Source organism: Hylobates moloch, unplaced genomic scaffold, assembly GCF_009828535.3.
Source record: "Hylobates moloch isolate HMO894 unplaced genomic scaffold, HMol_V3 SCAFFOLD_17, whole genome shotgun sequence".
Classification (NCBI taxonomy): Eukaryota; Metazoa; Chordata; class Mammalia; order Primates; family Hylobatidae; genus Hylobates; species Hylobates moloch.
The window spans coordinates 5,987,149-6,002,818 of record NW_026652292.1 but is presented as its reverse complement, the minus strand read 5'-3'; the positions used below and the strand labels follow the sequence as shown (position 1 = coordinate 6,002,818).

The window sequence follows — 15,670 nt, the reverse complement described above, 5'->3', positions numbered from 1 at the left end:
TGATCAAAGTATTAAGTAGCTGTTGTTACTACAAGGCCATGAAAATAGTGCAAGTCAGGAGTATATTAGTAAAGAACAGAGGCCCATGTTTAATTCAAAATAATGTCCAAAAACTATGGAAGAAAGGCTATATATAAGGGCCACATCTCAGAGGCGAAAGTGAAGACAGGACAGTGTGACTATAACTGTAAGAAAACAGACAAGGAATTCCATTTTCACTACTTTTAAAGCATCTTTGCAGAGACAGACCAAGGAAGCTGCGATCATCACAGGTGGTTACCCAGTGATTCTACTATCACAGCATTCATGACAGTGAGAACATTACCAAATCATGGGCAGATTTGGTAATCTCAGCACAATCACAAAGACAAAATCAATGGTAAACATGGAGAAATACAGTTGTGCAGCTGAATTATATAGGCAAGACTTTGTAAAGAACAGAATTCTTCACTCAAGAAAATATAAACGGAATAATTATTGTTTCAATTAGAGATGATTTTGTATGTTTAAAAAGTATAATTACAGTTTATCAATACATCACAGCATTTAACAATACTTTTTAAAACACGTAGGTTTTCTATTGATAGATTTTCCATGTTACTCAACAAAATAAGGACCACATATAATTTAAGACAAAATAATGATGTTTCATCAGTCTGAGAAAGCTCTCTTGTAAATCCTTTTCTCATATGTGGTACTCAACTTTATTCTGAGACAAATTTTTTTCGATATAAATCACAGACAAGCACCAAGCACCAAGAAACGTTTATTGTTTACCATGAATTCCCTGAGCTTGGACTGACGTGCACTGGACTCACAGGCACCCCTGCACTAACAGTTACATCCAGTACAAAATGAGCTACAAAGGAGCATCCAGAAAGGTGCATTGATCAAGAGGGTTTGATTGTAAGAATCAGAAATCAGCCTCTACCAAACTGAAACAATATAGTAAAAGGACAGCAAAGGCTGCTGGAACCCACTAGGCAACTGGTTGGAAGAGTCTACTCACACGTCTCAACAGAAACGATCTCAAGAAAGCATACGTACCTGTAGAAAGCTAATGGCCATTAAAATTAGGCTGTATGAGCTAATTCCACCTGTAAAAACTTCATTCAGGTCCCTCTGCAGAAGGAACTGTTTCAATACTAAAATCAAGTAAGGCAGCAATGAATATTTCTGTAAATTCCAAAAGAAAAAGATTTACTAAGTAGTTACCATACTTTCAAAGAGATTTCACATAGCAAATCACATGAGACAGAAAGGAAAGTTTCCTCGATCCTCTTGCCCATCTGAAGGCTCTCAGCCAGTAAGTCTCAAACTTTGGTTGGGGGACGCTAAGAATTAATCTCCTGAGGGGCTTGTGAAAATCGAGACTGTGGAGCTCTCCCTCGGTTACGACTCAGCAGAGGTGCACCCCCACCATGAGGAGTCCACAGGCACAAAGGAACCCAGGGAGAGACCAGCGCATTCGCTGGAGTATTTATGTGCTTGCTACACAGGCCATGAGGACAGTGGGGGCTCCGAAGCAGGAGAGCAGAGTGAGGGTGGCAAGGAAGGCAGAGCGGCAGGAGATGGCGGGAGGGAGGGGGTCATGACCACCTGTTCAAGACCAGGCACATGGTCAGAGTCCCAAATATGTCAGCTCAACCAAGTCTCTCTGCCCATCCTCAGGTACTGAAACCACCCAAAGTGAGTATATTTAAGGCACCTCATGATTTATCAACTTTCACCTGGGTAAAACCTGCGAATGAGGCACTCTGAGCTAGAAGCAAAGTCTGTTTGTAATAACTAGAAAGAACATTTTAACAAAGCTCTCTAAAATAACTGTCAACTTTATAAAATGGTTACTCAAGCAAATTTTAAAAACAGCTATGTAATTTCAAAGTATCTCTAGAAATAATATTGTAGGAGAAATAATTTAAGTGCAGTCTGTATTACGAAAGATTTCTGTGTGCAGCTGACAGCTGTAAACATCTGTAGGATGCCACCAAGCATAAGCACTCCAGTCCTGCACTCTCGCCGCGCTGGGTCACCAAGCACAGTACCTTCATGTAATTCTTGATGAACTCCGCTGCCCGGACGCCCGTCTCCATGTTAAAGCTGATGTCAACTTTCACTTCAGTCTCCTGATCTGTGAGCTTTATTATTGGTACCTGTAAAGATTTCATTTTAAAAACTGCTTTAATATGCAGGACTCTCCACAGTCAGGCACCAAAATGCTGCCAAAGCTGTACAGAGGTTTGGTGTTTTTTCTTAGTAATGAAAAGGGGGTCAGAGAACACTGTCAGCATCAGTAGTCCCTGAACCCAGGACGACTCCCAGGCCCCAGCCCCTCACAGCAGGACTCACGTTCTGCCCAGCCCCTGTAGCCCTGGATCAGCACCCGAGGTGACCAAGCATCAAAGAGAAGTGAGGGGAGGGAGCCAACAGGGAACAGGAGTTAGTCTCTGCCACGCCCACCCTATGCGTTGGGATGGAGAGAGGTGCTTGGCCCCCGACTTCTATTTGGCAGAATTTTTGAAATCATTTAATGTAACTTCAAAGCCATTTTTTTAAATTGTATGTTATACTGATATTGTTCCTCTACTTTGGGTTTTCACTTTTTAAGACAACTTTACTAAAAAAATTTTTCCCCTAAAAAATTCAGCAAATAAAAGGCTATTTTAGAAATATTCTCGCCAACAAGAACTGTCACGGAATGGCACTCAAAAGCTGCCTGAGCAACTGTCCAGATCACACTCATGCCCCACCCTCCACCCTACCAGTAAAACTGCGTTCTTCCAGAAGAAAAGGCAATGTTTTGTTTCCTTCAGCCTTGAAGGATTAAAAAAGGAATTCCTTTAACCAAAACAATCAGGGTCTAATGAAAAGTTTAAATGCCAGTGATAGGCAACGTAGGGACAGTGCATTCAGTACACACCTATTCTGGGCTTTAATGTCTACACTTGAGGGCAAACAACCAAGGACTCAGCGTGTGAGGACAGGCCAGTGGCGCCAGAGTCACCTGGACACCACTGCGACCACCAAGCAGGGTAAGCCCTGAGGCCAGTACATTCTTAAGAAGGCAGAGAAACAAAATACTTTCCCAAAGAACTCATCAGAAATTGCTTTGGAAGAAGCCAACACTCAACGGCTACGCCTCCCTGACACCCAGAGTTCAGGAAGCAGCTTCCTTTCCATCTCATGGACTCCTCCCCACCATCACTCCTGGCACTCTCCTGCCCTTCTCTTGCACACACTCACTCACGGCAGGAACCCCAAATCCTGCAGGCGAGGAGTTAACACTGTAACACAGTTTTGGGTTGTTGTTCCAAATAGACAAGATTTCACCTTAAACTCAGCCCTCGCCCTGGGGCTCTCGTGCCCATGACCGGCCGGCTGCACTGTGCTCCCGGGAAAGGAGCAGTGGCAGGCTCCAGGCTCTCCCTACAGTCTACACTGGCCCTCAGGTAACAGAGGAAAAGATACTTAGTAGCCAATACGCGACAGTAATGAGGTCACTGGGACTAAGCTGTTACTGTAACTGCTCAACCTACTGTGTGTCCTCAGGACAGCCGCGCCTCAGTTCCTCTACTCCAAAGGTGGTCGCCTGGTCAGGATTCCCACCCACCTCCCCGCTGCCCCTTGGCACACACAGAGGAGCAGCGGATAACAGCGGCCTGGGCTACGCTGCCAACCCACCTTGGGCTAACGACCTCACCTCTCCGCACCTCAGTTTCCTCACCTGTAAAATGTGAACAGCGACAGCATCTGCTGATGAGAGTGGCTGGGAGAGCTAAGTGCAGTAAGGCCCGTAAGCATTTGAGAAAGTGGCCAGCCAGGGCTTGTCTCATGCTAATGAGAAGAGCCAACAGCCCCTTCTGGAACCTGGGCCTGGAGGGATCCTCCGGTGCTGCCTGCTCGGTCTGGTCCACATGACAGTGACATGAGCATGTGCACTTCGTTAACTCTCACCAAGAGGTGCACCTGGTACATATGCACTTTTCAGTGCACATATCAGGTTTCAAAACCTGCCCCCAGCCTCAGTCAAAAGCACCTGACAATGAGAAACGTGAATGCCCCCTCCCCTATCACCACACAGGCAGGAGGACGCTCCCGCCTTAACTTACACTCTGCTAAACACTATAAGGATGTGAATCACACACCACATAAGTTGACACACAAATTTAAAAATGAAATGCTAGCCGGTCGCACAGGTGAGCTAAGAACTGTCATACAACAGGCAAGTACCTCATAGTCCCTGGGGGGCTTATAATCTTGAACTGACATAAACCTTAACAAGTACACACCAGAAACAGTCTCATCTTCAAACTTCCCCTAAAGATAAGAGGCTTTTCATAGATGTATATTTTTTGGAACAACGAAAGGAACAGCTAAGTTGTTCCTCTTTAATATAACATAGCAAATGGTAATCATAAAAACCATGGTTTAATCACTGAGCCACACTCTCCATAATGGGCAGCACCTGAACGTCAGTGTCCGGTTTCAGATATGACTCTCCTATTCATCCTAACACAAGTAGACACAATCACATATTTTCATTCCAAGAACAGTTTAATGGGCTCACAAATCCCAAAAGTTCAGACTGTCACTAAACATGTTCTCAGTTGGTGATCATAACTATAAAACAAAAACATAAAACACATGTCTGTACCAGAAGCAGATTAATCTTCAAAACTGTAGCCAATAACTGTGTAAAATACCACGAGCTCGTGACATAGGCATATCCTGTGACCACCTGGGATGTGAAAAGGCTCCTGCCAGGTCAGAGGGGCCAAAGCCAGGCACTCACCGTGGCCTTGTCCAGGACTTTGATGGAACACGGCTCAGCCACGTTGTGCTTCCGCAGGGCCTGCTCCAGCAGCTGTAAAGGAGGACGCTCCCATTTCCCGAAGACCACCAGGTCTATGTCGCTGACAGAAGAAAACGCACGTCAGCCACTGCTCCCCTCACCACAGCCTACACGCTCGTGTGGGGAGGATAAGCACCACGTGCCTGTGTCTCCCCCAAAGGCCAAGACACAGTCCCACTAGCCTATGGCCCCTAAGGAGGTGAAATGCAGTTCATGAACTACAGCAAGTCCTCGCTGAACTGAAGGGAAGACTTCCGTATTTGTAGCATAAGATGGAAAGCAAGAAGCTTAAATGATTCTCCCAGCAGCACTAGGTATGTGAGGGGATTCACATGAAAACGCCTGCCCCCAAACCAGGCTGAGGCCCCGCTCTCCCAGCACCTACTCCAGCACTGCATCCCTCCTGCCAACCCAGGGATTCCTGGATACCTGTACTTGTTCAATTACCCACCGGCCCTGCTAACGTCAACCCCCAAATCCTGAGATTATAGCCTCTTCAGCCTCCAAATGCTAACTAGCAGTGGGTTAACAGAAGGTAAACTTTGAATGAGACAGTGCACAGGAAATTTAGTTGGGTATCAAGAATCCTTAATGAGAAAATACTAGTTTGTATTTTAGAATGCAAACTTGTTTGACATTTTCCTATCAGGTAAAAATACTTAGAAAATACTATTTAAAGAGAATTTTGCTTGAATCTTCATCAAAACATTAAGATCAATTTTTCAAACACATGTCCTAAAATATCAGCAGAATGTTTTCTATTGCATTTACTTCCCACAGTCCTCCCACCTGTCTTCCTCATGTTTCCAGCATGAAGCATTTTTGCACCCCAACAAATTAAGTGTGAGAGGCAAAATGCAAAGCATTGAATTCATCATAACACTAAATTAAATCTTTCTGCCAGTTTCCCTCTGTAACCACAGTCTTTTCCTTTAGCTGGCATTTCTCGCCTTAGACTCAATTACAAAGAATCTATTTGTAGCCCTTAATATTGCACAGACACCATCCCAGCCCCCCACTAGCCCATGCCATGCAGTCTGGTACTCACCTAGTTGGAAGATAGAGACCTGTACTAAAGCTGCCAAATATCTGTACCTGAAAGAAAGAGTGGTTGCCTTAAAATGTATACCACAAACCAAGCAGTCACACTACCATTATTTCTTACTAAAAGAAAGCCCTCACTATATCCTTGGGTAAAAAATAAAACTACCTTGGAAACTGATGGAGGGGACCGTGTAACAATCAACCAGAAAATTCCCTTTAAGTTAAAGACATGCCCCAAAAACGAATGTTTAAAAACTCAAAATTAAGAGGTGAAACAAGTTTTGTCCTCACCCTACAACCCTTCAAAGCTCAGGACTTTTCAGAGCTAGCTTCAAACCCTTCAACCTCTTCTTAAACCCATAGCTAAGGCACTGGGGGCAGGGCTTTGTCCTAGGGCTCTGAAGTTTAAAGCCAAAAATATGTATCACTTTAAAAGAGGAGCAGAAAACTGGGTCGTCCTTGCCCACTGCCCACCAAGAGCACACATGCCCCTCACAGCTGGGGCACGGCCAGCCCTGCTGGTCCACTGAGCCCAGCCAGCAGCAGGGAAGGCTGCTGAATAGAGCCGGCCAGGGGCAGGCTTCACACCGCCGGCACCAAGCATTCCAGAAGGCCCCACTCCACATGTCAAAAAACACTTGTTCCTTCACTGCAAGAGTGGTGTGTGATGAGGGAACACTTCCAAGTTTTACAAAAATGAACACGTTATATGCTACCACGTGTGGTGGTGGGGAAGCAGGGGTGGGTGACAGGGTGAAATTTCTAAATTTTAAGGTGAACTTAAGAGAAACAATCACACCATTCTCCCCCCTCCAAAAAAAAAAAAAACCCAACAAATCCCTCAGCCGATGGTCCTCGCACTTGAGTGTGCGCCAGCATCACACAGACGCACGGCCACCACAGGTGTCTAAGGCAGCAGGTGCAGGTGGGCCGGGGGCCATGCATTCCAGGCGACGCTGGCCTTCTCAAAGCACCCTTGGAGAACTGCTGCCTCGGGCCAACGAGAAAAGGTCTGTGTGGATCCAGCCGACACATCATCATCACAGGGTATTTAAATTTACTCGCACGTGACATGCGACACAGAACTCCAAAGAACATACTCACATCAGCCGTCGGCCAAAGGTCTTTCACCACGGTTTCGATCCGTTTCACCACCTCTCTTCTCATAGCTGCTTCTTCAGGACAAGGGGACATGAAGTTATAAAAGTCAATTATTTCCTCATGTAGTCTAATGGACAAAAGAGAAAACATACTAGAGTTACAATGAAACGTCACCACACTTTCTGTTCTGTTCTTACATCAGGATGACACTCAAACATATTTCTGGCCATGAAATTCAGTTTCATTTCTCCTCTGAAAGTATAAAATGAAAACTCTGTGCTCAACAAACTTACTTACACAGTATGACTTAGCAACACTAAACAAGTGAATTTTGTCAATACCAAGTATCAATAAATGTACAACTGGCCTTTAAAGACTTATCCAAAAAAATCATCTCAGTGACTTTATATTGAAAAAATGAGAGAATTCCATCCAGGAAGTGTGAAAGCAGCTTTACAATGAATGTGGCACAGTCAGGCACAGTTCTGAGGGTGGGAACCAGCTCCAGCGCATGCCCCAAGGCCCCAGCGGCACCTCCCTGAGTGCCTCACGCTAAGGAGCATGGGAGGGACTGAGAACGGGCCAAGGTGTGGGGAAGGAACATGTGAACAGGAAAAAAGGTATGTGAGTCCTCAGGGGCCCGGCGGCCCAGGTCTGCCCAAGCTACCTGGTGAACATCCACTAAATCCTGGTTTCATCCGCCACAGTCTCAGCAGAGAGAAACAGGGTCCCTGGAGGCAGAAAAGCTGATCTAATTCAATACTCAAGTATTCTCTCCTTAAGAGGCCAATAAGGAGGTCAACACCCAAATGCCTGTGGGACAGAAGTAGGGCCTCTCTCTCTTAACAAAGCTCACCACCCAGAGCAAGGCCTGGAAGATGCCTCATGCTGCCACCTCAAAGGTGCTGATCTCCTGTCACCCCATGGGCTCCAAGAGCTGAGGTCAGCCCTGTGGCCAGTGGCACCAGCCTATGTCATGAGTTAAGGCTGAGGCCTAAACCGATGACTGCAGGAAAAGTGCTGTCGTCCTCTTTTCCTTTAAGGGATTAATTAAAGATGGAGAGAGGGGAAGGCAAATTATCCAAATCCTAGGAATTATAACAAATCAAACTTGCCTGTTTCCATTCTAAGTTTCATTAATAAGGCAAACAGCAGAAGACAAAACAGGGCCAACGAACAGAGCTGGCAATGTGGAAGCAAGTAGCACCTCTTACAGGACCTGCCAGGGGTGAGTCCAAAGGTAAGTGGCCCCGTGTCAGCCTACAGTTTGGCTCTTGTATAAGGTTAATTTCAACTGTCTCTCACCTAAAGTATCGCCACTTCCTATCCCGCCAAAAAAGTCATTTTGAGTAAGCATTCCAAACCGTTCAGAGAGGGCTTAAGGCTAGGCTACAAGCACACACGACACTCCAGTAGCAGCAAATAAATGCTGGGCACTCTTGCTCATGAAGCACCTGCAAATCAGGCCATGCCTGGAGCCTGATTTTATCTATCACATTTAATTTAAAAAAATATGTGGCCGGATGCAGTGGCTCATGCCTGTAATCCCAGTACTTTGGGAGGCCGAGGTGGGCGGATCACGAGTTCAGGAGATCAAGACCATCCTGGCTAAAATGGTGAAACCTCTATTCTCTACCAAAAATAGAAAAAAATTAGTCGGGCGTGGTGGCACGTGCTTGTAGTCCCAGCTACTCGGAAAACTGAGGCAGGAGAATCGCTTGAACCTGGGCGGCAGAGGCTGCACTGGGCCGAGATTGCACCACTGCACTCCAGCCTGGGCGACACAGCGAGACTCCATCTCACCAAAAAAAAAAAAGTAAGAAAAAAACCTCACCCCAAGCATGGTCCCAATTCAGACAGCCACCAGTCCAGCTGTTAATAGATCCCAACATTACAATATTTTTTTTCAAACTGATCAAACTACAAGAGCTTTGAAGTAAAGCTTCTATCTTTTCAACAATTGCTGAGCACCAACTACATATTAGGCATTTAACTAACTTTTCTACCAGCTCAGTAGGCCACTTTAAAGTCTGAGGTATTACCTACAACTTCCTACCACTTAGTAATGTAAGCAGGACTAGATATGCCATGTTAGCAGGTTAACATCCACCCCAGGGAAGAGCCACAGGCCAGCCTCTCTCCATCAGGAAAAGCGTCTGGGTGGATCCCTTCACCTTCACCAGTCACTATCACTGTCACTGTAGAGAGCTAGGGACAGTCCTGGGCTATCCATGAGAACAGCACTGGGAAGTCTGTCCACCTAAACCACTACACCACGTGGCCTCCTGCACCTCACAGTCCCGTTCTGAGGATAATAACAGGAGTAGAGAAATTTAGAGAGATTCTAACAAAGATGCACGCTTGGAATTATTAAATAATTGGCCCAAAGTCACAGAAGAATGCCAAAGCTAGGATGCTAAAATTCTATCCACATCCCCCATACTTAACTCATTAAAGCATATTGTAAACAGGGCATTCCAATTTGTAAAAATGCCACTCCACGTTTCCACCTGCAGAGTAGAATGTCCTGTCAACTTTAAGTTCTACCTGAAGTAACGGCAACATCAAATAGCTTTCAGGACCTGTGCAGCCACATTCACCACCCTCAGGGGCATCCCCTACTGTCAAGACATGCTCAACACTCCAGGAAAGGAAGAGCACGGAGATAACACCTGCTACAGTCTGCCTTAGACACACAAAATCAGCGTAACACGGCATCCGTTTTTGTCAAATATCTGTTCCCTTGCACAGGGAGAAGAGGGGGTGGCCTGGTATTCCTCTCCTAAATCAGGAGAGATTAATGGCGAGGCGTGGCCTGCCCATGTTCCTAGCAGAAGTGGTGCTCAGGGGAACACAGGCCTCCTGACCTTGGCATTGTGTCCAAACAATAAGATGCACTAATAACTACACCTGTCTGAAATCTGTAATAAAATGGACCTAAAAGTGAGCAACTGCTGTAACAAATATTAGATAATAAGAGCCAAGAATAATTTTGTTTTGCCTTCTCAGAACAGAAGGAACACTGCCGGGGGCCCGGCCATCCATGCCTCTTGGATGAGGGGGTCAGACAAGAAGGCTCTGGCGAAGCGCCCCACTAGCCCTTCTTCAAGGAGAGCAGGGACCAGCAAGGTGCCGCACGACTCCAGGACTGCCCACGAGGCAGAGTGTGAGACTGGTGGCGGCCGCGGGACAGTGCCAACCATCATCATTACGACCTCTGGGCTGGCCTGGAAAGCCCCCAGCCTGCCTTCTGCTTGGCTCTTTGTGAGGCCCTCAGAGGGCGAGGGGTGGGGGCCGGGCAGCGAGGTGGAACACTGACCAAATTGAGAAAAAGTGCTCAGTAAGAGCAGCCCAACAAAACCCACATGAGGGCACCGCCCAGCCGTGCCCACCCAGCGGCCTCCCCGGCCCCTCGACCTCCCTGCAACCACATGACTCTGGAAGCCATCTGTGGCTGGATGCAATGGCGCACTGCTCCATCTCCGGTGCCCAGAACAGCGCTTGCCTGTGCATGGAATCAATCAATCAAGTTTTGCTAAGATATTTTGCTGGCCTTGTCGTTGCTGATGTACACTCTCTATAAGATGACATCTAAAGTTAACATTCTGAAAATATTTTACCTCTGCACTGAATAATTTGATTTGTTAGCAGAAACCATTTAAATGGCCAACTATCCCTTTAAAAATGTAAACATTTTTACATTTTTTGGATTATCTCATTCAATACTAACACTGCCAGGACTTTTCACTGCCTTAGGAAGCTGTGCACATATGTTCACAGATAAGCCCTGCTGACCACAGGCCACGCCACCAGCGCCAACAACATACCTCCTTTACTCATCTATGACTTCAAATACTGAATACACCACCCACTGGTTCAATTCTCCAAAAGTCTGCCACAGAAGTACATCGATGAAAAGTTTTAATCATTTCTCCTCAACAAAATAGAAATAAGTTTAGTCTTATGTTCTCACATACCAAACCTCCAGGGAATTTACAGCTGGCAGGACGTCTGCATAAAAACCACACTAAAGTCTCCTATCCACAGACCAGTCATCAATATCTTTTAAAGCTCAATTTCAGTTCTGCTCACCAGTGTTCAGTCTCCAAATCGAAGAAATTTCTATGCGTCGACCATAATAGAATAAATCCCTCTACAGTGGATCACAAAGGTGGCACCTCAGAACCAGCAGGACACAGTGACAGCCCTAGGCAGCCCCGGGGCCCTGCTGCCCCCCAGGCATACCGTCATTCCCCTCCCCATGAGAAAGGCTGGCGGCAGGCCAGGAAGCAGTGCCAGCCAAGAGGCGGCCTGACCATCCTCCCCTGCAGCCTCAGGCGGCCAGTGAGACCTGGGAAGTGCCTGGGAGGGCTTTCCCAGGAGGCTTCTTAGGGAGGAGTTGGCACACAGCCCTCTGGCCTCACCCCCCACTCCGGACACATTAGGCTGGCACTCTCCAGCTGGGGGCTGTGAGCGGCCCAGGAAACTCCTCTATGATACACATCTCATTCTCAGCTGAGGAGCTAAATGGACAAACTGAGGTGGGGCCAAAGGACACAACGCCAGGAACACTACCCCCAGAACCGGGGGCAGAGCTTCCACCTGCTCCACGGTGACTTCTAGCCTCGTCTTAGATTTTGTCACCAGTTTGAGTTGGCTGTGGTGTAGAAAAGAAGCAGGATCTATAAATGAAGCAAGCCTCTGATGCTTGTCTCTGCGAAATGAAATCCTGGGACATTAGCAAGACTCCCGCCCCACACAGAGCAGGGGCAGCTTCCCGATCCATTGCCATGGAGCAAACCCTGAATGATTCATTTCCTAGTTATCTTAAGAAAAAAGGAAATGGTGACAGCAGTTTTTTTTTTTTTTAATGAATTTTCATTTTAATCAGGAAACTACTCGAAAACAGAATTCTGAAACATTATTTCCTAGTGTGCTTTACTAAAAATTAAAGAATAAAGTTCATTGAAAAACAACAAAAGATCACTCTCGTTTACAATCACTACCTTGCAAGGGTCCAAACCCATCGAAAGGTAATGACTGACTTCTCAATTTAGTAAATTCCCAATTTCTGCTTTTAGTACTAAAAAGCAAGATCAGCAATGTTTTTGTATTTTAGTATCTGGTATATGCTTGCTGTATGTATTTATGAGACCCAACTTACTGAGCTACTTTAAGAGCAAAAGAAGGATCCTACAGTTAGAGAACAAAACTATATTATTCCATTGCTAATAAAGCTATTGATGAAAACAGGTGACCCATTTAGGGGATGATTTTCAGCTTTAGAAGCTGAGCTAATGGGATTAACTGGTTTTCAAGTTTGTCCAAATTTGAATCAAAGCCAAAGCCAGGGAGGACTGGCTGGTTTTGAAGCTGGGGCCAAAGAGGTGAAGCAACCCCACCCGTCCACTGCCTCACCCAGGCAGGCGCTTTGTATCCCTCCCAGGACAGAGCTGGCTCCTCCCCCATCTCAGCCCCAAGGCTCTGCCCTGCCTTCCCCAAAAGGCACAATTTCTTTTTTTTTTTTTTTTTTTTTTTTTGAGACGGAGTCTCGCTCTGTCACCCAGGCTGGAGTGCAGTGGCGCGATCTCGGCTCACTGCAAGCTCCGCCTCCCGGGTTCACGCCATTCTCCTGCCTCAGCCTCTCCGAGTAGCTGGGACTACAGGCGCCCGCCACCACGCCTGGCTAATTTTTTTGTATTTTTAGTAGAGACGGGGTTTCACCGTGGTCTTGATCTCCTGACCTCGTGATCTGTCCGCCTCGGCCTCCCAAAGTGCTGGGATTACAAGCGTGAGCCACTGCGCCCGGCCAAAAGGCACAATTTCTAAGTTGTTCAAAGGTGACTTCTTTGTAGTCAACCCAAGGACAGGCACTGCACTGCAGTAGGTAAAGGGCAAAGGAACTAAAGGGCAAAAAAGGCAAAGGTCACAGCCCTGAAGCCAGGACAGCGTATGTAAAATAAAACACTTTAGAAAGAACAGTGGGGCCGGAAGAAGCACACCAAACACTTCATAATGCAGGTCTCTGGGTGGGGAACATACAGGAACATACTATGGGCTTGCTTCTCTAGGACATTCTCCTAGACTTTAAATCCAGTAGCTTCTTCTAAGCAAAGTGATGGTCAAAGGTCAGATTTCATTCGATGTTTAAGGGAAAGGAAACGTCACGAAAATGAACATGCCCTCCTCCTCCAATCTGGTTACAAGAAGTTTCAAGCTAGGAATGTTGGCCCAGGCCTGCCGTCCAGCTAGTCAGGAGGCTGATGTGGGAGGGCAGGCTGAGGGCCCAGGATTCGAAGCTACAGTGAGTGGTGATTGCACCACTGCACTCCAGTCTGGGAAACAGTGCAAGACCCTACCTCAAAAAAAAAAAAAAAAAAAAAAAAAGTTTCAGCACCTTAAACCTACTGAATATGAGGAGCTGCACTCTGAAGAACAGGTGCTTCCAGTCTTCCCAACTTACTGAAATTTCACAACTCTCAACACTCAGGTCTACAGTTCTGTCCATGTTAATTATGTGCCTCAGTTTACTTTTAACACCCCGTTAATCTCATCAATCCTGAATGCCAGGGAAAAAGTGATTTTACAAACTGCATATGAGTTCAGTTCTCGGTCTTTTCCATTACAACGTAAAATGCGACAGAAAATACTGGAAACTCATTAACTGTTGATTTATTCTCTCCCTCTCCTCCAACTCTTCCTTCAAAACCCTTAAAACTAGTGGTTTCTCAGAAATCGAAGTTCCCTCACTTCAGCTCCACAATGTTCACTATGCGTTTTTGCCCCCCAAAAAAAAAATACCTTAGTGAAAATATTTGGAGTTAACCACTGCAATTTTGTAGATATTATAACATGCTTTGATACGATTACACCAAAACAACAACTGATTCAAACACTACTATGTCGCACTGATAGGGTCTGGATTAATATTTAACTTCAGGAAGAGTGGGTTGCTAAGCAAATCACAAGTACAGCATAATGAGGGAATGACTGCATTGCTTCTATTTTGAGGGATCAATGATCCTCTTTAAAGCATCCATTTACTGATACAGTTAATGAGCTAATTATAAATCATTTTTATTTATTTTTGATTACATTGCAAGGCAACTAATACCTGCACAAATTAGAAAACCCAGAAGCAGGCCTTCAAGACTTTTTTTTTTTTTTTTTTTTTTTTTAAATCAAGGCTCGAAAGAAGGAAAAGGACTGAAACTATAAATGAAACCCTTCGTGTTTCTAGGGCTGCGAGTCAGCTGCTTTTAGTGCCTGCCTCAGTTCTTCCCACTCTTGGCAGGGAGGGACCTATCGATGTGCCTATCTTTCTACACAGGGGCTGTGAATGAAGCTGCAGGCTCACTTGTAAGGGGAAGGCCAGGCAAGGACCCAGGAGAGTCTGCTGCAGAGGGAAGGGGCCCCTGACAGCTACCGACAGAGGAGGAGGGCGCACTCCCCCGGAGGAGGAGCAGGAGCTGTGAGCCTCCTGAGACAGCCAATGCTAACTTGGTTAAAAAGGTTAAGACCGACTAACATTCACAAAACAGCCAGGGCAGAAGGGCTCTGCAGCTTAGGAATCAATGCGGAACTCAGATCTACACAAATTCCACTCAGCAAATGTAAGCCTTTTTTCCCCTTCCCTCCCACATCTCTCCTGGGATGAGCCACACAGGATCCTGGAGCAGGTGATGTCCCAGGGCCAGTCAGAACCTCACTGGAGGGTGAGCAGAGGTGCCTTTGTGGGTGCTGGGGGGTGCAACACTTTCACCCCGGTAAAGCAAACCCAAGCACATTGCAAATGCTGCAAATGCCATGCAAAGGTCCTGGGGCCACTCAAGGAGGGGGAGAGAAACACCATAATCTTCTCTTCCCCTCAGAACAGAAAGTAAGAAAGGGCTTAGGTACCAGAAGCTTGTAATAATTAAGCCACAGAAAAAATACTTAACTTGGGAATCTGCATTGGTTCTAAGCCCACTGCTAAAGAAGAAAATGAGGCACCAGACCAGGATGAAGCCCTGCCATCTCACAAACTGAGTGGGCAGATACTCCAGCAGTGGGGCCAGAACTACTCAGAACCACCCCACACCACAGGTACCACCTGGAGCAAACCCAGGGGAGGCACCCCATCTGCTTAACATGTCCTCAACCCAGCTCAGCACACACACAAAAAAACCACCAAGGGGTTCAGTCTCCTAATACTGGAGTCTGAAACAACCCACAGTGCAATTAAGGACCCACAGACTCTGAAAGGGATTAAGGAGAGGCCAAGAAGGCACTTCCTGAGCCACATCTGCTGGTTCTGATCCACCTGCCACCCAGCCTGGCAGTGCAGCCACAGCACAACTGCTGACTACCGCAGGGCAGCTCTGGGTGCTCCGAAGGAACCGCGCCTGCTGTGAAACTGCGTGACTGCGCCTGGAAGCTAGGGCAAGTCTTGCTTGCTAGCTCAAGCAGCTGATCACTTTTGAAATGAAAACAGCTATACTTTCTGTTCTTTCCAAATATCCTTACACTGGATGAAAGATAAGCGAGTATCATCTTTTGGGGCAACAATACAGAATAAGAGCCAAGAGGCTAAAAACATTAATATCCTGGGACACTACACAATATCCACATTACTAACATTCACACTAGATCCTCCCAAATAATAGTCTTTGAGGCAAATATTACTATTTTCAT

At 46.2% G+C, this 15,670-nt stretch overlaps 1 protein-coding gene across 2 annotated transcripts in view; it reads right to left on the bottom strand.

Moving 5' to 3' along the window:
* TENT4A (terminal nucleotidyltransferase 4A) overlaps positions 1-15,670 on the bottom strand; it is a 42,754-nt gene that overhangs the window by 12,135 nt on the left and 14,949 nt on the right. For both annotated transcript variants that reach the window (XM_058430139.1, XM_032135403.2), the window contains exons 2-6: positions 7,001-7,124; positions 5,901-5,947; positions 4,793-4,913; positions 2,046-2,153; positions 1,048-1,176 (exon numbers count right to left, since the gene is read on the bottom strand). In XM_058430139.1, the coding sequence (XP_058286122.1) occupies positions 1,048-1,176; positions 2,046-2,153; positions 4,793-4,913; positions 5,901-5,947; positions 7,001-7,090 (495 nt within the window). In that variant the 5' untranslated portion in view covers positions 7,091-7,124. The remainder of the gene's footprint in view (positions 1-1,047; positions 1,177-2,045; positions 2,154-4,792; positions 4,914-5,900; positions 5,948-7,000; positions 7,125-15,670) is intronic.